The following is a 27,036-nucleotide window of genomic DNA, read 5'->3' as shown; positions in this document are numbered from 1 at the left end:
TCATTTGGTCTGGGATTTGATGTCCTTAGAACCTGAAACAATCCTTATGACACAGTCTCGTATCTGCTTGGTTTTCACCCCATAGACAATAGGGTTCATGGTGGGAGGCAAGAGCAGATAAACATTGGCCACAATGATGTGGCAAGATGGAGGGATCGTGTGGCCCCCAAAGCGGTGGGAAAAGAAGGAGAAGAAGGCTGGACTGTAGGAGAAAACAATGGCACAGATGTGGGCAGTGCAGGTGCTGAAGGCCTTCTGTCGAGCATCTGCTGAAGAGAGGCTGACCACTGCCCGGAGGATCATGGTGTAGGAGATTGTGATGCACAGGATGTCAAAGCCCCCAATCAGGAGGGCAACCGTCAGACCGTAGATGGCATTGACCTTGATATTGCCACAGGATAACTTGGCTACAGACATGTGGTCACAGTAGGTGTGGGGAATTACATTCCCTTTGCAGTAGGGCAGGCGCTTGGTGAGGAAAGTGAAGGGAATGATGAGCAGCACCCCTCTCAGGAAAGTAGCAAGCCCAACCTTTGCAATGACAGGATTGGTGAGGATAGTTGAGTACCGCAGTGGGTAACAGATGGCTACATAGCGGTCCAGGGCCATAAGCATGAGCACCCCAGATTCCATCCCTGTGAAGGTGTGGATGAAGAACATCTGGACCAGACATCCACTAAAGCTGATATCTTTGAAATGGAGCCAGAAGATGCAGAGAGCTTTAGGAATTGTACTAGAGCATATGACAAGGTCAGTAAGGGAAAGCATGGCCAAGAAGTAGTACATGGGTCTGTGCAGGGAGTCCTCACAGCAGATGAGATAGAGGAGCCCACAATTCCCTATCACAGCCACAGCATACATGGAGCAGAACGGGAAGGAAATCCACACGTGCATGTCCTCCAGCCCTGGGATCCCATTAAGAATGAATGAGGCTGGGGTCAGGTCTGTTTGGTTCAGCATTAGCAGGATCAAGCTAGGATGCTCATTAATCATCTTAGAGAATCTGTGGGTCCTCCTAGACAGAGATAAAAGAAGAAAATGTTTTGGAGTCACTGTCTTAATTTCTTTTGCCTTTTTTCCTCAAGGTACATTTCAATGGCCAACCAACCAATTTTTCTGACTTCCAGGGAATATGGGTATAAATATTGTTTAAACAAATAGATAATTTTATGTGTGTATTATTTGTTTATTCACTCATTTATCATTGTAGACAACAAATACTTTTTAGTGCTTAATACTTGCCTACTTTTTTAATAGACAAATGGTGTCCATATATAAAAGACAAAGTTTGGCCATTATTTTTCTGAAGCTATTTTTATTAAACAATATTATTTAAATATTGGTAACTATATACATATTCCAGAAAAATAAACATGAAAAATCATGGAACTTTAAATAAATCATATCTTGAGAAAAAAAATATATGGTAATGTCTTTTGCATGTGGGCTTTAGGAAGTTGGAGACAGGGCTAGAAATAGGAGCCAATCATGACACACTTTATCAATCTCTGAATAGCAGGATTCTTCTAAGGAATAGCCTGAGGGTCATCCTGTTTCTCAGATTTCATACAGAAAAGTGCCACGTGTCAGAATATTTTAAAAATATTGAAATATAGTTTAATTACTATTATTTGGAGAACATAAAAGTAACCGCTAAGAATAAAAACAGAATGTACATGCATAAATCACTATAAAAATATTAACCGAACAAAACATTCTCATCATAAAAGAGAAAGCAAAGGATTCCTAAATAAATCAATAAAATGTTAATGTGACAAAAGCCGTAAAACACATTGATTGGGCTATTAGGATAAATTATTTAAACTGCCCTATACAAGTGGAGATAAAGCTGTTAATTTTATAAAGATGTGTATAGGCAGTAGAGAGGGCCATATGATAAAGAAAGCCAAAGAACAAAGTAAAATAATGTGCAGTCCTCAGAGAAAATACACATAAAGTTTGGAGCAGACATATTAATTTCAGATGAAGCAGAAATTAAAGCAAGAAAAAACTGGGTCAGATTTTTTTTTTTTTTTGAGAAATTCTAGGTAAAAGCTATAGGATGACTTTAAAGTTGATTATTTTAACCATGATAGCTTTACTCCATCTTTGATAAAATATCCATAACCTAAATCATGAGAAACACAGAAACCTCTTATGTAATTTAGGTATTAACATGAAGACTTTCCAAATTAACACTTAAGTCAGATGAAAGCTCCAGTTTTCAAATTAATGCCAATGATTTGATTTTAAGCTAATATTTCCGCTTTGTTATTAATCTCCAATTTAGACAAATAGTCAAAATAAGATAGTCTTGATTATGTGGAGACTAGGATGTCTAGGTTCCCTACGACCAAAACTGCAAACCTGAGTTCATCAATACACTTTAAAAATTCTTTACCAACGAGTTTACATTATACACTTCAAAGAACTGTCATATATCATTTACAAAAATATAAATTTAAATATATGTAGCACAGATAAATGTATAACGATACTAGGAATATAAACCTTAGAGGTCTTGTTTTAAAAGAACTTCTAGCACTTTAAAAAAATGCATTTCGTCTATAAACTTATATACTCTTCCCTATTATCACCTATCTGCCTCAGTCCGCATCTCCCTGTGCTCTAAATATTTACCCACTTTTGCAGCTTCGTCTTTAATGTAAGCCAATCTTGACAATTCTGGACAATGCTTAAGTCTAAGTCTTAATATTTTCCCTATAGTACCTACTATAAAATAATCTTCTGTATGCTCTATTTTTCATAAAGATAAATTTAATCATGTAAGAATGGCTTTATTATTACAATAAGTTTTGGGTTCTGTACAGATTTAATTCATTTGCAAAATGCCCTGCTAGTGATAGAAGCTTAAACCAGAGGCACCTGGGTGGCTCAGTCATTAACATCTGCCTTTGGCTCAGGGCCCGATCCCAGGGTGCAGGGATCGAGCCCTGCATCTGGCTTCCTGCTTGCTGGGAGCCTGCTTCTTCCTCTCTCACTCCCCCTGCTTGTGTTCCCTCTCTCTCTGGCTGTCTCTCTCTCTGTCAAATAAATAAATAAAAACTTTTAAGAAAAAGAAGCTTAAACCAAAGTGACAGAGTATTAATCACAAATTTAATCTGTTTTAAAACAAATTTAAAATTGTTTCCATAGTCTAATAGCTCTTTCCAGAGAAATTTACTGATATTCTGTTCCAGGTGTCTAGTCAGTGTTTCTGGATATTGCTACACCTTTCACCTTTCATAAAGTATAACTTTATATACCACTCATCATCACTCCTCATTTCCAGAATCTATAGGCATTGATCTGTTCCCCTCTCCCCGTCAATCCACTTGTGTGCTCGTCTCAGCCTATGGATAACCAGTGTTTTGACTGGACTGGCCCTTGTGATTCTTCTGATTAACTGCAGGCCGCCCTCAGTAGAAACCATCAGGAAACTTTGAAAGAGAACCAGGGATGTACTGTATGGTGACTAACATAATATAATTTAAAAAAGCATTAAAAAAAAAAGAAAATGTTTAATACTTACAAGTCCTGGAAATCACATGGCAAATCTGGGACCACACAGAGAAGTGAGGCCCGGGGACTGTGTGGGGATCTGGGCTTCTGTTCTTATTGGGGTTGAGGGTGGAGCCTAGGGTATCTCAGGCTCACTCTTTATCAGTGTATTTAAAACATAAGAATGGGAATTTAAAGCACAGCAAGAGAAAAAAACAAGTGGCCCAAAAGGTCAATTGTCAGAATCACCCAAGATGTGTAAAACAAAGGAGGTGTGGGGCTTATCCAGTCAGGTGTGTGGCTGGTACTGTGTTTACCTGAGATAGCATCTTGGAAGTGGGTGCCTCTCTGAAATGGATGCCTTGGCAATCAAAATTTAAATCAGGCACTTGCATTACAAAGAAGAAAAACCAACTATCAGGGTTCACACTACTTCCTCCCACTAAACCATTCTGAATTCTGATGACAAGACAATAGGTTCTTCCTGGTAAGTAAAGCTACATAATATATATTGGCCTAAAATATATTTTGGTATAAGTAAGAATTTCCAGAGTCTAACTCAAGTAAAATCAGACACTCATAAGGAAAAAAGGGAAGGCAAGTAGGCAGCAAAAGAAATTTGAACATGGACTCTCATGACCTAGAAATGTTCTTTATATATTTCCCGTTATTCCCTGACAGGGCATTCTTGGTTTCCATCACTCCCAAAGCACATACACCTATACAGTTAAGAGTGTTTATATAGATGCATGGGCATCGCGAACGCTTAAATGAATTTTTCATGCCAAAGGTGGGGAATAAATATTTCTATCAGCCCCTGCATCATTGTCTTGCATTGCTTTCTGACTTGAAACTAGGTCAACAGAATAAAACATTTACATCTGTGGGTTGGAAAAAAAGCAGTTAGTACCAACCTTAAATCCTTTTTCCTCTTTACCTCTATGTCTAAAATGGAAAGTATCTTGCACTGACCCCTATATTGTTCTATTTAAATACCTTAGTTTTGGGAAGGAAAAACAAGGAGATAAATATATCCGGTCCTATTTCCCAGGAACTTGATTGTCTAAACATCACAGTCTCTGGGCAAGTTTTTAACTTCTTGTTATGAAGACTGCTGACCTGAGCCTGAAGGAAAATAAATGTTATATACCCCAAGTATCCTAAGGGAACATTTCAAAGCATCAGAGTTTACTGCTGGTATGGGAATCAAGCTAAACTCCAGGGGCCCCAAATGGTGACTGACAAATATCTAAACCTGTATCTGTATATATGTGTGAATGCATGTGTCCATATAAATATATATAATGCGAATGTGTGTGTGTGTGTGTGTGTGCGTGTAGATAGATACCTGGATATAGATCAGAAAGGAGATATTTTAACAGAACCTAATGATTTCACTACCCCAGAGGTTTGGCTCCTTTCCCTATGAAGTTTCGCAAAAACCCCAAGGGAACCAAGTTGGATATTATGTGAATTATGTGAATGATTTACTCGCTCTATTCATTAAATTACTCTTTTAAAATAACCTTTTAAAATATATTTATTTGTCTCTCAATTGAAATAACATTTACCAGTATATACTTTTAAATTTATTAACATGGATATATGCTCAAGTATTGCTTTAATAGAAATGGAATATTACATTATTACACATATATAGCTGTTTTTATATAATTAAGAGTGAATAACTAACATATTAAATGTTCTTTCAAAAGAAGGTTTTTAAGACTGTAAAATATTTATTAAATAGATGAATAGAATTTAAGTATTTTTTCTATTATTTGATATCCACGGCTTTTCTATTTAATAAAAATACTACAATAAATATAATTGTTCATGAATCATATATGACACTCTATTATTTATTTAAAACAAATAAAGGTTCCATTTTGTCATGCCAAGAACAAGTTTATCTTCAGAACATCTATACTAATTTTGTTGAAGAAATGGATATGTCAATGACATTTGAATTTATAGTTGCTGAATAGCTAAAGATAGTGACTTTTATTTTTTAATATCTAGCCTTATTGTGCTCAGTTTTGAATTTTTAAAATTATTTCTTCCTTATGGACCTCACTGAAGCTTCCTTTTTGACCTAATATAATTTCTTTGGGAACAAGGAGGAAAATATTATTAACACAGAAGAAAAGCTAGGATTCGGGGCGCCTGGGTGGCGCAGTCATTAAGCGTCTGCCTTTGGCTCAGGGTGTGATCCCGGCGTTCTGGGATTGAGCCCCACATCGGGCTCCTTGGCTGGGAGCCTGCTTCTTCATCTCCCACTCCCCCTGCTTGTGCTCCCTCTCTTGCTGGCTGTCTCTCTCTCTGTCAAATAAATAAATAACATCTTTAAAAAAAAAAAGAAGAAGAAGAAGAAAAGCTAGGATTGTGGGGTATCACAAATGTCACAGCAGAGACATTCCGGAGAAGCAGATATGGTCAATAATACAAAGTGTTGTAAGGAAGTCCAGTTGGAAAAGATTACCGGTGGCTTTGGTGACAGATGCTTCACTGGAAACTTTAATTTGTGGTTGAAGTCAGATTATAATGTAGGAAGGAATAGGAGTCAAGAAAGCAGAAGTAATTAGATCCAAAAATATTTTCCAGAAACTTCCATAAAAAAGGTCAAGGGAAATTTTGCTATTAGGTCAATGTACCAATAAATTCAAACGCTTGTAGAAATAAGAACTAGAAGAAGTGAGTTATGGTCTGAGCTCCCTAGAGCATTTTTTGTGAAGCTTCCTTGATCAGAAAAAGGAATTAGTAATAAATATGTACAGTAATAAAGGAGGAAACAATGCATATAGATGTCAAAAGTTAATGTGAAGATTAGAATTTGAGGTAGTTTACTTCTAATCATGTCATTTTTCTTTACAGACAAAGAATGAATGGACTATAGCAACCATGAGGGGCATGGGATACATAAGAAAACCAAAAATGATAAACACTATTTCAAAGCATGCAGCAGGTAAAAGCATAGCAACGTAGCAATAGGTTCCTACTTGATATCCAAAATTGTGAGCAAACAGTGTTTGCAGTCTGCATGTCTGTGTACTTTCTTCAAGACTGATCCACACTCTGAGGATAGGAACTTAAAATACAGAGTACAGAAGCGTCCCAGAGTTGGGATGTAGGGTTTGTATGCTGGCGAGATTATAGATCTGAAGCATAAAATTGGAAGTCAGCTGATGAACTATGGTGTTTAGAATTGTCTAAAATTCTTTCTAATCTGTTAAGAATATCTCAATTTGAGGATTAGAATGAAAAATTAAGTCAGTACCACCCCTGCACTGACAATCCTCCTCTAGAACAACATAGTGATTTTCTTTCCTTTGAAAACCGGACAGTATTCAGCATATTTTATTGAATTGTAATATTTCAAAACTATTTCTCCCCACCTGTGTGAAGTATCACAGTCAAAATATTCATATTCTTGGGAAGAGAAGCTTTAAAAAGCTGGTCCTAGTGTTCAGCCCTTAGGACTGATACTCTTCAAGGGAGAGAGGGTCTATGAATTCCCAGCAGGGGGTTTTGTGTCTCCTCTACCTGGCATTGTGGGATGGCTCCCTTTTCCTGCTAAATAAATGGACGAATGAATGGCTAAGGCTTCCTCATCTATTGGTTTATGTAAGTGACTGTCCTTTGTAAGTTTAGAGATAGAAGTCAATGACCTCTGGGAGGCCCTTGTAAGAATGTGTAAGAATATTTGGACATTGCTTTTCAGGGAATAATATCCAGGTCACTTGGAATTAAATTGGCTCCCTGGAGGGTGGAGACAAGAATATATCCGTGGGATGAATATTCCCATTTAGAAATGAAGGGCTATTCCTGACCTAGCCTATGCTCTCATCCATAGATGTCTTATTGTTCTGTACCAGAAGATTCTAGGTTTCAAGCCCTAGCTCTCCCATTTGCTGATATTGTGGGTATTGGTGACTCCTTCTCCTCTTTTGGTTTCAAGTGCTAATGGAGAAAATATAATATTTATGCAAAAGCATGTAAGTACTTGGCAGGTCTACTTTCTTTAACTGTGGCTGTATGTCCTATCTCCTGATCCTTACAGATGGTAACACAGCAGCTACAGTGCGAAGTATGAGGTTAGAAATCCATGCCCACTGTATTAGGAGAGGATCAGAAAGTGAGGGAAGTTTCTATGACTAGGCAGAGGCTCTTCTGACCTAGGTTGGAAGAACCTTCTTAGGTTATACTTCTGGGATGGAAGTTAAGGATGCTGAACTAATTTGACCTCCTCTGTGATTTTTTTTATTATTATTATTCTTAGAAATGGTTTAGGAGGTACTGTAGAGGGGCTCCTGGGTGGCACAGCGGTTAAGCGTCTGCCTTCGGCTCAGAGCGTGATCCCAGCGTTATGGGATCGAGCCCCACATCAGGCTCCTCTGCTATGAGCCTGCTTCTTCTTCTCCCACTCCCCCTGCTTGTGTTTCCTCTCTTGCTGGCTGTCTCTATCTCTGTCAAATAAATAAATAAAATCTTAAAAAAATAATAAAGGAGGTCCTGTAGAGGACATCAGTGCAAGACTAAAACCTCTTTCCAATCTCAAATACTGAAGATTGTTTAATCTTGAAAATCTTTTTTGGACCAAGTCCCTTCTATACCTCTGGATCATTCAGATACCTTGACGCCAGTTCCCTGCCCCCTTTGAAACACCCTGACAACCCTTTCCCGAATTTCTTTAGTCTTAACTCCATATACCATAGGGTTAAGAGCAGGTGGGAAGAGCAGATAAACATTGGCCAAAAGAATGTGAATATGGAGTGGAACATGGTGGCCAAAGCGATGGGTAAAAAAGGAGAAGAGGGCTGGTGTATAAGAGATAAGGATGACGCAGACATGAGAACCACAGGTCCCCAGGGCCTTGGACCGAGCTTCATGGGATGAAAGACGAAGGACAGCTCGTGCAATAAAGACATAGGAAAGACCAATGCAGAATAAGTCAACCCCAATAACCAACAGTGCTGCTGTCAGCCCATACACACGGTTAGGCCTGGTGTCTCCACATGCTAGCTTCACAACAGCCATGTGCTCACAGTATGTGTGGGGGATCACATGGCTTTGGCAGAAGCTCAAACGCCCAATGAGGAAGGGACATGGGAGCATGAGTATGGAGCCCCGCACCATAGCTACCACTCCAATTCGGAAAATGATGGTGTCGGTGAGGATAGTAGCATAGCGAAGTGGGTGACAGATGGCCACATAGCGATCAAAGGCCATGGCCAGAAGCACAGTAGACTCCATCATGCAGAAGGCATGAATAAAGAACATCTGTGCCAGGCAGGCAGAGGCAGAGATGTGTCCGGCTCCACACCAGAGGATGGCCAGAAGCTTGGGAACTGTGCAGAAGGAGGCAGCCAAGTCAATGGTTGAGAGCATACACAGGAACAAGTACACAGGCTTGTGTAAGGCTGGTTCAGTGGCAACAACAACCAGAATGGTGATGTTGCCCACAACTGTGGCTGTGCCCAGGCAGCACACCGGGAGTGAGAGCCACGAGTGAAATTGTTCCAGACCTGGAATGCCCAGGAGGAAGAAAACAGAGGGGTCCAGGTTAGTGTGATTAGGAGACTCCATGGGCTGGACAAAAGCTCTGGGCATCTTCTCTGGTCAGAAACCCCCACACAGTATCACATTACCTAAAGAGACAACACAGAACAGAGTTATGAATGAGCCTTGAATGACACTTCCTAGCTATATAATGTTAGGCAAGTGTTATCATCTCTAAATGGGGATAAAAAAAGTTATGTCCCCTCGAGTTGTTAAGAGAATTGCATTGGTTAATATTTGTACAGAGTTCTGAATAGTACTTGATACATAATACTTGTTAAATAAAATAAATGAATGTGAAAAAAAGATTCAAACAGGCATTTAAAGAAATCAGAATTGTCTTCTAGCTAAGATTAAAGAAAGGTATGAACTTCATCCATTCTTCCCAGGAATATCACACACACACACACACACACACACACACACACACACACGCACTCTTTTCTGAAGTATGGGAAGAGAGACGGTGGGACTGTCAGTCCAGAGTGCAAAGTGCAATCACTGGATGGAGCTGGATATTGTTCTTGTTTTTCAACCTAGAATGGATTCTGGTTTGGGACCCAGTGCTTGGAAATTATTTCTGATCTTATTATTATCATAGTTGTTTCCACTCCTTTCACTAACCAAGAGGAATTTTCACATATTCCTGATCAACTTATATTTCTGATTCCTAAGATGTTCCATCCACCCTCACATGTCTGATTTCCACTTCCCAAGATGCTCAAGTTAACCCTTGTTGGACTTCATCCTATTTCTAAAAGAGAAACGTCCAACCTTTTACAGTCCACTCTTGGGTTAATCTTTCATTCACATTGTAACCGTGGTTCTTGGTGATTTCAAATGAAGGATGTAGCCAAATCCTCAATTTCACTCTTCCACAATGTCAAGAAGTGATTTGTAGCTACTTTCACTCATGCCTGGATGGTGATGTCTCATCTTCTGTTGAAGAAAAATCTTATACTACTCTTTCTCCCACCTTTCCCAGACCTCCTCTTCCTAAGAGGACACAGCCTACAATGGGAAGTACTTAAGCTCAAAGGAAGCATCCAGAACATGTGAAACCATGATGGTAATGAGATAGAAACAAAAATCTAGTCATTAAGATAAAAGCTGAGAAATCACTTTAACTTGAAGTTTTCAAAACAGGAATAAGAACTTCACTGCCCAGAAATTTGTTCTATGAGTTCAACCACAAATATTTAATGTGAACCTCCTCTTTAATGATCCTTATTCTAGAAACTGGATAACGAGTACTAGAATAATCAGTACAAAAAAAGCCACTGATTCTGGGAAATTTAGGGAGTTAGAAGACAGCTATCAAAGGGAAATTGAGTCCTTGTTACAACTCTCTCTCTTTCATTTTTTTTTAAAAGATTTTATTTATTTTTCAGAGAGAGAGAGAGAAAGAGAGAAAATATGAGCAGGGAAGGGGGCAGAGGGAGAGGGAGAAGCAGGGTCCCTACTGAGCAGGGAGCCCGACATGGGGCTCAATCCCAAGACCCTGAGATCATGACCTGAGCCGAAGGCAGACACTTAATGGACTGAGCCACCCAGGCGTCCCTATAACTCTTTCTCGCTCCTGTTGTGTATGTCAGATGAGAATAGAAGTAAACTCTCTTAGGGGCACCTGGGTGGCTCAGTCATTAAGCGTCTGCCTTTGGCTCAGATCATGATGCCAGGGTCCTGAGATTGAGCCCAGCGTCGGGCTTCCTAGTCCACTGGGAGCCTGCTTCTCCCTCTCCCATTCCCCCCGCTTGTGTTCCCTCTCTTGCTGTCTGTCTCTCTGTGTCAAATAAATAAATAAAAATCTTAAAAAAAAAAAAAAGAAGTAAATGCTCCTATTCTTTAATGGACCAGATACTGTGTGTGCAGTCACTGGAGAAAAAATCAGGGAAGTTTCTCCATCTTCTGCACAGAAGAGCTTTCATTACCATTTAGGTGGGTTTAAGAGACAAAAAAAAAAAAAAAAAAAAAAAAGAAAGAAAGAAAGAAAAGAAAAGAAAATTACCAGATAGACCAAACATGTTGGTAAACAAAATCAACTATTTTCTCAGAAATAAGGACTAACAGAGGAGGTTGGTGACAAATGGTATGCTAATTACAGCTCAGGGCCAATAAGCCACATAACTTCCACAGAAGAGAGAGAAATGTAGCTTTACCCGCAGGTGCATACAAAGATTCTCATTGGTCACAGGGCTCTGTGAGCTTATGCCTAGGTAGGAGGGCAGAATTAGCAAAGACCTAAATTTCTGATCAATTTGACAAAGGGTCTTGTCTTCCCTAAGGAAAAACATTTCAAGGTGAAAGTTTTAGCTTGTCTAAAAAATGTGACTATTATTGATGTGATTTGAGCTCTTTAGATCTCCATCTAATATTCAGACAGGAATACAATCAGATATCATGCTTGCTTTGACATATTCTCTAAAGACGTAGGATATTTTGGAAGCATAGGACCTTTGAGTTTTTAAAGCAGAAAGGTGTGGTGGTTAAATAAATAAATAAATAAATAAATAAATAAATAAATAAACAAATATAAAAAAGCTGTTAGACATTGGAATCCATGAAACTGAGAACAAATCCTCATATTTACCTCTTACTGCCAGTGCTGCCTTGGACAAATCAATTTTCTTCTAAGATCATGTATTTTTTCAACCTGTTTTTTGATAATAATAATAGTTTGTAAGGTTGTTGAAAAACTTTAAAAGTACCCAGTAAAGTTTGTGGCCCATAGAAGGTATCAATAAATGTCATTTACTATTATCATTGCCTTTATTTTAAGACAAAATTGATCTCATCTCCAATACAGAATCCTCCCACAGCGTCCTAGGTCATCTGGATTCTAGTCTCCGCATGAACAGTTATGTAATGAGAACTGTCCAGTTGCAGAGCAAGCTTGCTGATAAAATTAATATTCTTTGTAATTTTTTCTGTATGCCCTCTGAGGTCACATGGCAATCATTAGGAGATTGGAACACAGCTTCCCCTGGCTGCTCTTGCCTAACCTGGACACACCCAGCTCTGGTTTCTATGACACAGATTTGCTTGATGAGTGAATGTGGAGCTCTGCTCAGCTGAGCTGCTCAACATAAATAATGGAGCAGGAGTCCGGTGCACAAGCAGCAACACCACCCAACCACTTCGTTTTTGCCAGACTTTCCTACGGTTTTCAGTCGGCTCACAAACTCACTCACCCATAGCCAGGAGGCTTAACCTGATGATTCTTCGGTGAGGTTGCTTTCTGTGTGTTAGGTCTCGGACTCCATGCTTTATGGTTTTTTTCTTGTAGAAGCTGGACGGAGCACAGATTACCACGTATCACTTGATTAGATTAGTGGCTAGAAGTAAGTGAACATAACTTGCCGTTCTTGTCGTTTCTTTCTGAGGGATCCCAATTTTACACACACCAACCCCTTCACAGGGCTCTGTTCTCTTAGCAACTCACCCACATTCATCACCACCCCCATCCAACTCACAGGAATGAGTCTCTTAGTCTCACAGCATCTCTTTATAAAGTAGTCTATGATGTTGATAAATATGTATGACCATTCTTACTCATACTCCAGTGTGAACTTGTCCCTCTGACTCAATCTCTGATCCAATTCTTATTGTGACATTAAAGCCAATGCCCTCAGTAAGATACAAGTTCCAACATCACAATTCAGGGAGAAGACTGGGGAGAGAGAAGACTTTCCATGCCTGAAACTGCGCCACAGACCAAAGGTTGTCACTGTGTCTGCACAAGAGCACAGGTAAAGGTGGCTGAAAAAGCTCAAAGCCATCATTTTAGAACCCTAGACCATGAACATGTTTAAGGTAATCATTAAGGTCCTGCTGATTCCCCTGCCCAAGTTCTTGGTATTGATACAGTGTCTGTCTATTTCACTAGGTACAGACATTTCTCTGAAATGCTTAGTGGATAAGTATTTCTTATTAGTAATTTCAGGAATATCATAGTAAGTGTCTTCAACTTTCTTTGCAACACCTCCCGTTTCCCTGCTCTGGCTGACATATCACTTGCTACTTCCTTTGCTGGCAGCTCTCCACTCCATTCCTCTTTCTATTTGGCCTAATGCCAAACTAAAACTTTTATTGTAGGAAGCCTATTAACTAAAACTCTAATACAGACCACACAGGGGTGTTATTCAGCAACATCCCCTTTCCTGGCCTCTAAATACCCTTCCTGCTTTGAAGTAAACTTCCCACCACCAACTGCACAGATAGACTTCTCTTGAGGACTAAGAAATATCTTTTCCAGACTCTTTCCCTAGCCCAAACTCACATGACTCCAGGACAGCAGAAATGAGAAGGCACAGCAGTTTGGAAGCATCCTCAGAAGACTGAAAGAGCATAACTAGTCTCCCACCCTCAACTATCTGAATGTTGAGCTGAGAGGTTGTTATAATGATGAGACATATCTTAAAGGACCCCCAGAGATTTCAGTGGGTTGCACTGGATTTATGCCTGGAGCCATCTAGGGAGCTTCTGTGTTCCCTAGGAAATTGAGCAGCTAAGCTTTTGTCTTCTGGTTGACCAAATGAGAATGTAGAAGAGAGAGCAGAGGCTTTTGTTAAAGAGGCAGGAAAAAAGTATTTGCAGTCTACTCTCTTGGAGCACTTTTTAAAATTCTGTTTTGGTTTTAATCCTCCACATCTTAGTGCTGGCACTGTTTATCTAAGGGCACCTAACATTTTAGAGGCACTGAGGCTGTAGGGACTGTGGGTATCTGATCTGAATCCCTCTCTGTTTCCAATGCAGCCCCATTCCCCAAGGATTCTGGGACATGCTCTCCTTCCTCTTGCCCTTGGTGGTTATCCCTGGCCTCTTCTGCTATGTTTACTCCTTCCTGGGACTCCACTATTACTGTATATGTCCCCGGACTGGCCATTGTTACACAGCTGCAGGATGACTGGCTTTGTGAGATGTCTTGCCTTTTTTTTTTTAATATTATCCATGCAAGATGTAGCAAGCTGCTGATGGAACTCAATAGGAAATTACACTCATTGATAGAAGATGTGAATTGCCAAAAGCAGTTTTTTACCATAAGAAATAATTATATTGAGAAGACTTACACATTAAACATTATCAAACTTATATCTCCTGGTGTCCTTTGCTGTGAATCTATATTCATTGTGTTTATCTCAGTAAATTGTGTTGTTAGAGAATTTCTTTGCATTAATCCATAACCCAGTTTTTTTTCTGGGTCTAATTCACTCTTGGCCAAAACTTCCATACACAGAGAATTTATTTGGCATAGCCTCACCACTCATACACTTTACTCCATCGTGCATCACAAGCCTCTTTCTTATCATGAACAAGTATCTTAAACTCCTCTTCCCAGAAAACCAGCCCCAGCTATCATCTAGGACCCCAAATGATGCAGGGAAACTTCCAAATATTATCTTTGCAAAATTATGGTTTCTGTCCACAATTAACTGTAGGACTTGGTCTTCTCATCAGCTTTTCAAATACTGCTCTGGTCATTTTCTCCTTTAATCACAACATATTGAAGTAGATCTATCCTCACCGTGGGCAGTCCCTGCAACTGGACCAGAACTAAATTCTGGTCGGCTGCATACAGTTGATCCTAGCTCCTGAGACTCTCTAAGCCAGCAGTATTTGAACTTCAGTGTGCTTCAAAATTACCTGTAGCTCTTATTAAAACACAAGTTGCTAGTCCACACCCACAGAATTTCTGATTCAATTAATTTGGAGTAGATGGCTTCGCAATTAGTGCTGATGCAACTGGCTAGGAGATCCCATTTTAAGAACCACTGCTCTAAGAAAAAGAATATTAAAATTTTGTCTCAAATTCCAGTTGGGTTTTTTTCCCAGTGTGGTCTGCACTCCTGATGTGTTCTATCAGGTAGTGTAGCTGCCACAAACATCTTCAAATAAGTCACTTAAAAAACCCAGAGCAGAGCAGGCTTGCAGCAGCTTTCCTTTTACAGAAACATCCCCTGAAACGTCCTATTTGCCTACAGCTAAAAGTGCCTCCAGAAAGCCTTCAATTCATCACACTCTTGTAGGTGAAAGGAAAAAATAAAAATAAAATGAGGAAGAAATAAATAATGTCTTTGTTCATTCTCCGGAACAAGCCAGCAAGTTCCAGGGAAAGTCCCAGGTGGTGCATTCTGCGGAGGCTATGATAGTGCTGTGGTGGGTCAGCTTGGGCAGGCTAAACTACACCCCCCAGAATTTCCATTCTGGCATGTTCCATATGCGGTGGGCCACTAGACATAGTCTCTAGTGAGGGTAAGAGGATGGAAGGGAAGCAGCAGTCACGGTGTGTCACACATGCAGCTCTCAGTGATTCAAACACTCATGTGGGTGCTACATAGATGTGCCAACACACCCCAATCAGTCGACTCTAAATTAGGGGAATTAACCTGAGTGGGCCTTTCTTAATCACTTGCAAGGCCTTAAACGGGGCCTAGGTCTTCCTAGGGGAAAGAGAGAATTGCACTGTGGAAAACAGGCTCAGTCCATGCCTGGGGTGGCTCTAGCCTGCTGCGACCGTTTCTTCCGGACCATCTGCCTCGTGGGTTGCAGACTTCCTGGGCCAGCACGAGTACCATATAAGCCATTCTCCTGAAGAGAACTATATCTGTATTTGCATTATATCTATATTTATAATCTCACTATGTTTTTCTGTTTGTTTTTGTTTTCAGTTATGTTTTTCTGATTGAAGCTTGACTGATACAGAAACTAATGTGTTTTCTTATTTCATTGTATTATTGATGTATGTCTTTCAGGACTTTAGGGTGTTTGGGAAAAGAAAAAGGACAAATAAAATAAATATTAGAAATGGAAAACAGACATAAATCACATATGGCAAATATGAAAGTATTACATGGTGTTACTACAAAAACCCAATGAAAATAAGTATAAAATCTTCGACCAACTATACACATTTCAAGAAAATATAATGGGAAGCAAGTGGTGTCAGGTAGTGGCAAGTCAAACAATTAGAAGTGTGTAATAAATCGTGAAAATTTGGAAGTATTTATAAATGCTTCTAAAGAAAAACTACAAAGAAATCCACTAGCATTCCTACTCCTTCCATACTGAACAATGTACTGGGGGTCACAGCCATGCAATCAGAAAGGAAACTAATAATAAAAGGAATAAGAGGGGCACCTGTGTGGTTCAGTCAGCTAAGCATCTGCCTTTGGCTCAGATTATGATCCCAGGGTCCCAGGATAGAGCCCTATGGCAGGCTTCCTGCTCAGCAGATACTCCGCTTCTCTCTCTCTGTCTCCCTCAGCCCCTCTCCCCTACTTGTGCTCTCTCTCAAATAAATAAATAAAATCTTAAAAAAATAAAAGGAATAAGAAGTGTGAATATTAGTATTTGTGTTGAAAGTAAGAGAATCTACAGAGAATTTGTAGACTATTGAGAGTTCAACAAGATTGACATATACAAAGTCCACATAAAGAGATGGAAAAATTTTAAACATTAGGGAACAATGTGAGAGTTTATTAGTGAATTTTATATTTATTGCTATATATTTACATTTTATTTATATGTGATTAAAAAGAACATCATGCCATGATCTTGGATGAAAGACTTAACACCCTAAAGATGTCTAATTTCCTCAAATGGATCTGTAAATTAGATGTAAGCCCAGTTAAAACTCCAAAAGGAATTCTGTAGAACTTGTTAAACAGTAACATTTGTATTAAAAAATAAAAATTTAATAATAGCCAAGTTTGCAATAGCAAGGTGAGGAGATTTGCTCTACTGGATATAAAGTATTATTAAATAACATTTGTAAAATAATAAAAAGCCCAGAAATAGACCCACACATTTATTTGACATGTATGCCATTAATAATCAGAAAGGATAGGATGTACTCATCAGTAGTTGGAGTTGGCTATTAATATATTTTAAAACAGGGGCCCCTGGGAGGCTCAGTTGGTTAAGCATCTTCCTTCAGCTCAGGTCATGATCTCAGGGTCCTGGGATCTGGCCCCACATAGGGCTCCCTGCTCAGTGGGGAGTCTGCTTCTCCCTCTGCCCCTCCTTCCCCCTCATGTTTTATCTCTCTCTCTCAAACAAAAAAAATAATCTCTTTAATTTAAAAAATGTACTTTAAAACATAATGAATATGATCATTTCATGATCCAAAGACATGAAACATTCTAGATGGGTTAAATTCTTGAAATATTACAGGCTTATATCTTGATGATCCTGGACAATTAAGAAAAGTAAGACAAAAATGTGCATATCAGAAATGACACTGGGTGGGGGAGAAATTCCTTTGCCTTTCAGGATTCTTCTAGCTGGACTAAGAATCAAATTGACATGAGACAGGTTAACAGGAAAAATCAAATTTAATTATGGCGATATCTCTCCCTGAAGCAGGTCCTCTACCCAATTATTTTAGGCAGTTGTAGGGAGTGGTCAAAGTTTCTTCTTGAATTTTCCAGGCTTTCTTTGTTTTCAGATCAGCATAATCTGCACGCTGAAATGGCACACCTTGGGGGCATTCTGCCTTGGCTCCTACAAAGCAATTGATACAGTTCACTTTTTCGTGATTTATGTTAGCATGATATGGAATAACAACATTCAATAGATAAGGAGAAAACTATTGAAACAGATATAAGTGATAATATATTTACAAACATAAAATTAAAATTAATCTAAATCAATTTTTAAAGAGACTAATAACCATTTAAAAAGATAGGAAAAATACACAGAAAGAAAGTTCATGTGGTTAATAAATTTAGAAGAAAAATGCAATTGTAAATAACAATTAGATGCCATTTCATATGCATCAGATTAAAAAAATTAGGCCACACCAAGTGCTAGTAAGAATATAGGGAAATGAACACACTCAAATATTGTGGATGAATGTGTAAGGTGACAGAAGTATTTTGGAGAGAAATTTAACAGTATGTAGTAAAGGTGAAAGTACGCATACACTTGAGTAAAGCAACTCTGTTTCCTTGTATATATTATATTGTAGGATATTTCCAACATTGTAATACCATGGAACTTCAAGAAAAGAAAAATTACAGCATTATGGTATAAAGAAATGAAGTTTCTCATAATTGGAGACAGCTCAGCCTCCATAATAATGTTCCATTTCTACCCCCAACTCCAGTCCTAACCCCCCTATTTCTAACCTCACTCCCACCCCACTCCCGCCCCATCCCACTCCCAGCTGCCATAAGACTGAGAAGATCAATAGCTCAGCATACCTGTAACTTATTTATTATCACAAAAGGCATATTATTGCAGGTCGATTAGGACACTAATGCAGAAAACCTCTTGTAAAAGGAGACATAAAAAGGATGTTCTTTATCTGTGATAGCAAAAGTTAAAACATTCACATGAAAATTTTTGAAAAGTTGCATTATATTAAAAGGACGGAATGTTATGTTACAGATAAAATCTAGAGCTAGATTATGCAAAATACTGCATGAAAATGTTATACAGTAAGACTTCTATGTTTAAACACATGTATAAAGTCAAGCAATACATTTTAATAGCTCATTCATAATTATTAAAGAAACAACGTGTGTGAGAAGAATATATGCTAAATTTAAGTCATTAATTGAGTGTCAAAGAGAATAAGGACTCTGACCTTCTGGCATTTAATGGACAGAAGGCAGAAATGGTGAAGTTCTACACAGTGAGGACCTATAAGAAATCTCTTGATTATTATCTAGGCCAAAATTTAAATACTAAACATAAGTATTTTATAATAATATTTATAATTTATAATATTTATAATTTATAAATAATAAAATATTTGTAATATGCTAAAGTACATTAGCTTTAGATGTCTTTTGTCATGGTAATGCTACATAACAAAGCAACCCAAAACTTAATGGTCTATGCAGTAGGCAGAATAATGCCTCCACACCCTTCAAAAATGTCCAAGTCCTAATCCCTGGAATATTTTAGGTTACATGGCAAAGGGAAATTAAAGTTAAGTGTGAAATTAAGTTTGGTCAATGGTCGACCTTGAGATGAGGAGATTATTCTGGATTTTCCAAGTGGGCTCAATGTAATCAAAAGGGTCTTTATAAGTGAAAGAAAAGCCAAAGAGAGAGAGAACCAGAGAGATTGCAGGGTGAGAAGGACCTACTCTTGCTGGCTTTGAAGATGGAGGAAGAAGGCTAAAAGCCAAGAAATGACAGTGCCTTCTAGTATCTGGAGAAATCAAGGAAACAGATTCTTTCCTAGATCCTCCAAAAGGAACATAGCCCTGATGACCTCTTGATTTTCACCCACCAAAATCCTTCTGGACTCCTGACCACCAGAACTATAAAGTAACAGATTTGTGTTGTCTTCAGCCTACCCGTGTGTGATAACTTCTTACAGTAGCAGTAGGAAATAAATACAGTTTATAGCAACATGAATTTTGTTTCAGTTCTACTTCAGTTAGGCACTGCTCACAGTTAGGCACTGCTCTATACATGAGACAAGTTGTATTAGCTTGGTTTCAGGATTCAAACGGAATACATGTGAAATCACGAACACTCCACGTGTTTTCATCCTAGAGCCCAGACTAAGGAGTTAGAGGCCACCTGGGGTATGCTCTTCTCAGAATAGATGCACACCAAGAGCCAAGCCCAGCTACACAAACACAAAATTTAAATTTCCCTGAGAAGTAATTAAAAATTGGTTCTACCTTAATTTATTTAGGACTTCGCCAAGAACTGTGAAGTCATTGATGGCAAAAAAAAAACATGTTGTATTTGAGTTCCTTAGACCACTGACCTCAATCCATCTGTATTTGCAACTGAAGAGGAAACAGAATTTGTCACTTCAAAATATGCCTCTTTGTCCTAAGAATTATTTTAGCTTGGTTATTTTTAAGAAACAGCAGACAGAAGAAAAGCTCTAAAAATTGAACAGCGGTTACCCTTTTGTAAGGGACATTTACACTTATAAGGGAAATCTCCATTTGTTTTGGGGTCTCTCCCTCTGTTCCAGGAAGAGAAGGAGGAGCCTACATCACTGGACATTTTTATCAGTGGAGAAGACAATGGTTTAAATCTCCATTAAAAGCCTTACCCTCCGTGGGGAGCCTGGTTGGCTCAGTCAATAGATCATGTGACTCTTGATCTCAAGGTCATGAGTTTGAGCCCCATGTTGGGAGCAGAGTTTACTTCACACACACACACACACACACACACACACACACACACGCACACACACACACACAAAACCTTGTTCTCGTTTACTGTGCTTTCCATAATAACCTCCATAACTGCTTCTCCTCTCCTCTCCCCACCCACCAACAACCTCTTTTGTCTTTAGCTAGAGATAGTATTTAAGACGGTGGGTGGTTTGGGCCACTTCAGAGAATTACTCAGTTTCCTCAGTCTCTCCCATGTATACAGGAGATATACATGTTATCAAACTTCTGTTTTCCTCCTGTGAATCTTTTTATTTCAGGGGTGGCTCAGCCAAGAACTCAGTGTGGTGAAGGGAAAATTATTTTTCTCCCCCACACAACTGTCCTATTCACAGAGACTAACTTCTAACTTCACTAGGTTTCTATTTCTTGTCATGCCTGAATATTGCATATTAAAAGACACTTGTCTTTATTACATACATGTATTATACATACTTGTGTGTATTATACATATACTTATCACATATATGTATGTATCACATATATACAATTGTTACATCTATCGCAAATTACTTTTTATCCTTTGTATTACAATTGGGAGATTATACAGATTTTAAATCTGTTAAGAGGAGATGCATGTAAATTCAAAGCTAAGAATTGTTTAAGGAAATGTTCAGTTGGAGAGGGATAGAGCCATTACCCTAGAGTAAAGCACACATTAATACAAAAAGGGCAACATCTTCTCCACATCTTCAAGGTTTCCACCAAGAATTACAACCATGCCTTCATCATCTCAAAATGAAAAACATTATTACTTAGTATCTTCATCAAAGAGAAAAATAGTTTAATTACAAAATCAATTTTGTAAGGAACCTTTAGCTTTTTAAGGTAAAGGCATTCCCAAAAGCTGTTCCTACTTTGACAGAAGTGGGAAGAAATATAACTGAATAAATATGAAGACTTACATGTTTAAAATGTGACTCTTGAGAGCTTGCTCTGAATCTGTGATCAGCTGCAACTAACCATGAATGTGTTATCAGATAAAAATTTATAAATACTCTCCATGTGCAGTTCCTGGAACACAACTGACCATACATTAATCCAGTGCTTCTCAAGGTGGGGTCCTCAGAACAGTAGTATCAACATCACCTGGGGACCTGTCAGACACACAAATTGCTGGGTCCCACCCCAGACCCACTGAACAGAAATACAGTGGATGATGCTCAGCAATCTGCATGTGTGGCTTTGTTTTTAATATTTTATTTATTTATTTGAGAGAGAGAGAGCACATAAGCAGGGGGAGGGCTAGAGCGACAAGCTGACTCCCGCTGAGCAGGCAGCCTGACATGGGGCTCCCTCCCAGGACCCTGAGATCATGATCTGAGCTGGAGGCAGACACTTAACTGACTGAGTCACCCAGACATCCCCAAGCTGTATTTTTAAAAGCCCTTTGAAAGGTTGAGCACAACTGCTGTATTCTTTTCAACGGTGGTTGTACAGAGAAATTCATTACAGAGGCATTTGGATACAAAATGACTGTCTTTGTGTCTTCCAAAGTTAGGGTCCATCCAAAAAATTCTATTCTCTTTTGATAGGAAATTACCATTTGCTAAATCAGCACTTTGTTCTCCTCTTATAATGGCACAGAGGTACCTGAGTTTCCTCAAAAGCAGTATTGTTTTGCGTGAGGATTATAAACTATTACCTATTAGAGGCATGACTTTATTCAGAAGTCCCTATGAAAAGGGTTGAAGTTGTGTCTATAGGCATCCACCAAACAGAGAGAAGTCACGTAACACCATCATTACGTGAAAACTGGAGGGGTGCCTGGGTGGCACAGCGGTTAAGCGTCTGCCTTCGGCTTAGGGCATGATCCCGGCGTGATGGGATCGAGCCCCACATCAGGCTCCTCTGCTAGGATCCTGCTTCTTCCTCTCCCACTCCCCCTGCTTGTGTTCCCTTTCTCGCTGGCGGTCTCTCTCTCTGTCGAATAAATAAAATCTTTAAAAAAAGAAAAAGAAAACTGGAAATGGCCAAAATTGTCCCTTTTCCTCTGAGAACCACTCTTCAGGTGTTGTTGTTTCTTGAGTACCAGGCCCAGTGGGATCCCCTAAAGAGCTACTTCTATTACCTTTCCTTTTCACTTGGCTTCTGGAGAGTTGTAGCTATGCCCAGAGTTCTTGGGTGATGAAATACTAGAGTTCAAAATTTCCCTTATATAGTATGAGAGGTTTGGTCCACTGCAACAAGAAAGCTTATATGTTGTATCCCAGGAATAATTTGAAGAGGAGAGCTGGGGTGCGCAGGGAGCCCCTTTCCAGGAGCTAAAATCAGCTCACATAAAAAGGAAAAATAGTGTGCCATGAAACATGAAATAGGCAGATTCAAGTTATGACTTAGAATAACAAGGCTCTGGTTATCAGAAGAGAAGAGGGGTAAGAAGAATATAGTAGAACATTTCTAGGTAAGTTCTGATGTTAATCATTAAAACTACCCCTACCTCGTCTTTCGATTGGATTGAAATGCCTAAATGCCTTCTGTCTGCAGCCCCCTCTAATTCTATTTAACTGGCATCAATTTGCTATCCACCCAGCCACCTCTACCCCAGATACCTAAAAATAGTGCCCCACTTCTGAAAATTGAACAAGTTTACAGAGGATGTGGAGGGGTGAGGGAGTAAAGATTCAAGAATCAGATGGTTTTGAAATGATGCAGAAGCACTGTCACATATGACAAAATAGAGTTGATTTACAAAACCCGACTCATAGCGAGTACTTAATAAATGCAAGTTTAATTAGAGAGGAATTGCTTAAAGAAAGGAAATTTAGCTGAAGTGCTATGCAATAGAACACAGATATATGGACAGAGCCACAAAGTGGGCAAGAGCAGAGAAGTGAGGATACGAGTTTGTCAAGAAAAAAAGAAAGGAATGTGGAAAGCATTTTAGGCAAAAGGAACTGTTAGTCATGGGTCCACTCCTGACACTGTCCCCAGAATTCCATGCACTTGACATCAAGGTCACACTGAATTTCTCACTGTTACTTAAATATACTTAGGCTTTCTAAATATTGGCAAATTTTAAACCCCTCGGATGTTTCTAATATGCAGCCAGAACTTGGAGCCATTCTTTCGACTATGAAGTATGAAGATATCAGGAAGAAAAAAAAATGGCTGTTTCAGGAGATAATATGTGGTTTAGTATGAATAAAAATAGAAGTTTGAGAAGCAATTATATCATCACAGACACACATTAAGGTAGGGAATGGGCGATATGAGGGAATGTGGGGAAATGGAAGGACAAGAGGAAACACCCTAAGTCAGGAACAAAATTAGCATGCTTCCTTAAGAAGAGCAAAATGGTCAAGAGTGAAGTGAGCCAGGGGAGAGAGTGGTAGAAGCTTGGAGCTGAAGGGGTGAGCTGAGGCTGAAGGACACTTTGCATATCATGAGTATCATGAGTATTCATGACCGGAGTGCTTTGGAATGCCTTGTACATCATGGCAAGTTCTTTGATTTTATTCCTTCTATAATAGGGAGCTATTGAGGATAATCATATCATGTTATTTATGTTTTTAAAGATAATAGGGCCAGTCTACGGGCAACAAGCATTATGTAGACAAAAGAAGCAGAAAGACCAGTGAGGAGATTATTTTAGTGGCCCAAGTGAAAACAAAATATGTATTGGCTAGGAAGGTGGTGATGTCAATGAGAATAGCTCAGAGTCTCATTGAAGAAGGGAAAGTCAGTTGGCCAAGAGAGTAGTATAATTTCAGGAACAGGTTTTTAGGCAGTTAAGGTCAGATTTCAATATGAAAAGCAAAGGAAATCTTTACTCAAGGATTGTATAAAGACAAGAATAATAGTTAATAATGAATGAGGTCAAATTTTAGGATGAGAACTAGAATGAGGTAAGCCTATACTTTTTGAATCATACACAAAATATTTAGTATAAGCAGCCTTTTTAAATATTTTATTTATTTATTTATTTAAAGAGAGACAGGGTGGGAGGAGGGGCAAGGGAGAGGGAGAGAGAATCTCAAGCAGACTCCATGCTGAGCACAGAGCCCCACATAGGGCTGCTTAAGATTCTCTCTCTCCCTCTCCCTCTGCTCCTCCCCCCTTTAAAAAAAAGTGCACCCTGTAAGACTACTTTCCAAGGAGAATTATTCACTAGTATCTTCTACAAAATGCTAGTGACAGTGTTAACTTCATTTGGGCAAAATTCTTCTCTCCGTGTTATTGGTCCTGGTTTCCTCCCTGCCCCTCCACACACTCTATTAAAAAGATTAGCTTTCTTTTAGATGCCTAAGTTTAGCACAATTATCCATCATAATGCAAATATATGCATTATGTATCACTAATCATCTCCATGACCTCAACAGCTCAACGGACTTTCTAAATATCATTTTACGTGATAATGTTAAGTTCCCTAAAATGTGAGACTATGAGTAGAGGTTATAGGCACAAATTAGATATACATAACCTAAAAAATAGATGAAATGGACAACATGTGGGAGATGAAAAAAATAGATACAATGCAGGCAGGTATTTGTGGAAGGGGTTCTTGCTTTACTGCTTAGAGTGTCTATAGATCTTTGGAAAGAAAGAGAAATTCTGTTAATTCATGATAGGAACTGAAGAATAAAAGAGCCAGTGGGCTCCAATTTGAAGTAAACGCCTCATGATTAAAGGCAATTCAATCTATACATGAATCAGGGCCAGTTGTAAATGAAAGAAAGATGCACAACTCATGCAAAAACGTCAAAGGACTGTTCATTGAGTGCGTAAATACTTGAATGCTAGCGGGAAGCAGCCATGGATGGTGTCCTTATTTGAACAATATATCTTTTATATATTGTCTGAAAAGCAGAGGACCCCAAAAGGAGAAAAAGCTTCATGACCAGAGAGTGTGGATCCCTGAAAGAGGGACAACACATAAAAGCAAAGAAACTCAAAGGAAATTTCCCCCAACAGCTCAGCTCTTCTGCAACAAGGGGTGAGTAGGCATATTTCTTCTCTAGTTGGGAAGCTTCCCTATGAGAGGATCATGGATCTTGTATCAGCTTTTTCCATCTTTTAATCAAGGGTAAAAATATTTTCTTCTATTCTTACTTAGGACTCCAGAAATTTTTTTTGAAGTATTGAACAGCTGAACTGGACAGGTAGGAGTAAAGGTCCACTACAACATCCTCTATACAGAAAAGAATCCCAAACCTCAGCTCACAAAGAAATGAGTGTAAAAACAATAGAGTTGCTTACAGATAGACTTGAAGCCAGATTGCAGACTCCATGACCCCAAAGGTATTTTTCCATCTTTCTCTGAGCCCCATCTCGGCACGTCATTAAAAGTCAAACCGGTATAAACAAACCACCGCACGTCTCATTGACAGGTGTCTAAACTTGCTTTAACAACCACCAACAGTTTCTACCATGCTAATCTTCAACCATTCCAGCTTCTTGACCTTCACTTTGACGGGCATACCAGGCTTAGAGTCGCAGCACTTGTGGTTATCTCTCCCTTTCTCTTCTATGTTTTTGGCTATCCTCATCGGCAACGGTGCCATCCTCTTTCTGGTGGCCACAGAGCCCACACTTCACAGCCCAATGTACCTGTTCCTGGCCTTGCTTATGGTGGCTGACCTCATATCTGCTCTGGCTCTGTTGCCCAAGTTCCTCTGCCTCTTCTGGTTCAATGATAAGGACATAACTGCCAAGGCCTGTTTCACCCAGATGTTTTTCATCCATGGAGCATCTGTGGTACGATCAGCCCTACTTGTTGCAATGGCCTTTGACCGCTTCATGGCTGTGTGTGAGCCATTACACTACAATACGATTCTGAGTCATTCTTTAGTTGGACGCCTGGGATTGGTGGCTCTAGCCAAGGGTGTGATTCTTATTCTGCCCATGCCTCTCCTACTTCAAAGGTTGACATTCTGCCACGTGGTCATTCCTCATACCTACTGTGACCACATGGCTGTGGTGAAAATGGCCTGTGGCCATGCCATACCTAACCGTATCTATGGGCTCTTTGTGATTCTGCTCGTGGTGGGACTTGATTTGCTGCTCATTGGCTTCTCTTATGGACTCATCCTGCAAGCTGTGGTACGCCTAAACTCTCGAGACACAACCTGCAAAGCCCTCAACACCTGTTCAGCCCACCTCTTTGTCATTCTTGTCACTTATGTGCCTGCACTCTTTTCATCTCTCACCCACCGCATAGGTCACAGTATCCCACCTCATGCTCATGTTCTCCTTGCCAATCTCTACCTTCTTTTACCCTCAGTACTCAACCCTATCATCTATGGCATAAAAATGAAGGAAATACGGCACAGGGTAGCTAAATGCCTTTGCAGAGGACCTGCATAGGCTGTGAGTGTAGACAATATGCCCGTGAGTAAATAAACAGCAAGGACAGATGACATTGCTTTTGCCCAAATATCCAAGACCCAGTTGTATCTCTAAATGACCTGTGGAACAGATAGATCTGGAAGAGTGTCTGGGGTGGTTTCTTAACATTTTGGCTTGTTCTGTTTGGGCTTGAACACAGAACCAATATATTCATGTTTTCATTGAGCTAATAACTAAAAAGGAAGAGGCCAAGATGGCTCTATGTCTGTTTAACAAGAGCCCTCTTACAACACGGGTCTCCTGATGCCTTTCACATCTGTGTTCGTGTTCGTAAGTACACACAAGATTTTTCTGTAAATAATCCAAGATCACCTTTCCTTGTCTGGGTGGAAAGTTTATACTTGCTTTCGTTTTCTATTTTCTATTTTTTGAATTCTGTGTCTGTTTCTAAAGAATGTCTTAATACTGAAAGGGATCTGACATACTCATTTTCTTTGGATACCACCTTAACATGTAGTAACTCTTCAGGAAATCGA

The 27,036-nt window shown here is 39.3% G+C and overlaps 3 protein-coding genes across 3 annotated transcripts; 1 reads left to right on the top strand and 2 right to left on the bottom strand.

The window, feature by feature from the left end:
• LOC113248266 (olfactory receptor 52N4-like) lies at nucleotides 1-993 on the bottom strand. The gene has a single exon (XM_026489632.3). The coding sequence runs from the start codon at nucleotides 991-993 to the stop codon at nucleotides 1-3; it is 993 nt and encodes a 330-aa protein (XP_026345417.3).
• A 7,128-nt stretch (nucleotides 994-8,121) lies between these two features.
• LOC113248228 (olfactory receptor 52P1) lies at nucleotides 8,122-9,111 on the bottom strand. Its single transcript, XM_026489586.2, has one exon. It carries the CDS (start codon nucleotides 9,109-9,111, stop codon nucleotides 8,122-8,124), a length of 990 nt encoding a protein of 329 aa, XP_026345371.1.
• Nucleotides 9,112-25,582: 16,471 nt separating this feature from the next.
• On the top strand, nucleotides 25,583-26,518 carry LOC113248267 (olfactory receptor 52P1-like). The gene has a single exon (XM_026489633.3). The coding sequence runs from the start codon at nucleotides 25,583-25,585 to the stop codon at nucleotides 26,516-26,518; it is 936 nt and encodes a 311-aa protein (XP_026345418.3).
• Nucleotides 26,519-27,036: the final 518 nt, after the last annotated feature.

The sequence above is a fragment of the Ursus arctos genome, unplaced genomic scaffold (genome assembly GCF_023065955.2).
Source record: "Ursus arctos isolate Adak ecotype North America unplaced genomic scaffold, UrsArc2.0 scaffold_22, whole genome shotgun sequence".
NCBI lineage: Eukaryota > Metazoa > Chordata > Mammalia > Carnivora > Ursidae > Ursus > Ursus arctos.
This window is presented reverse-complemented; position numbering and strand designations above follow the sequence as displayed.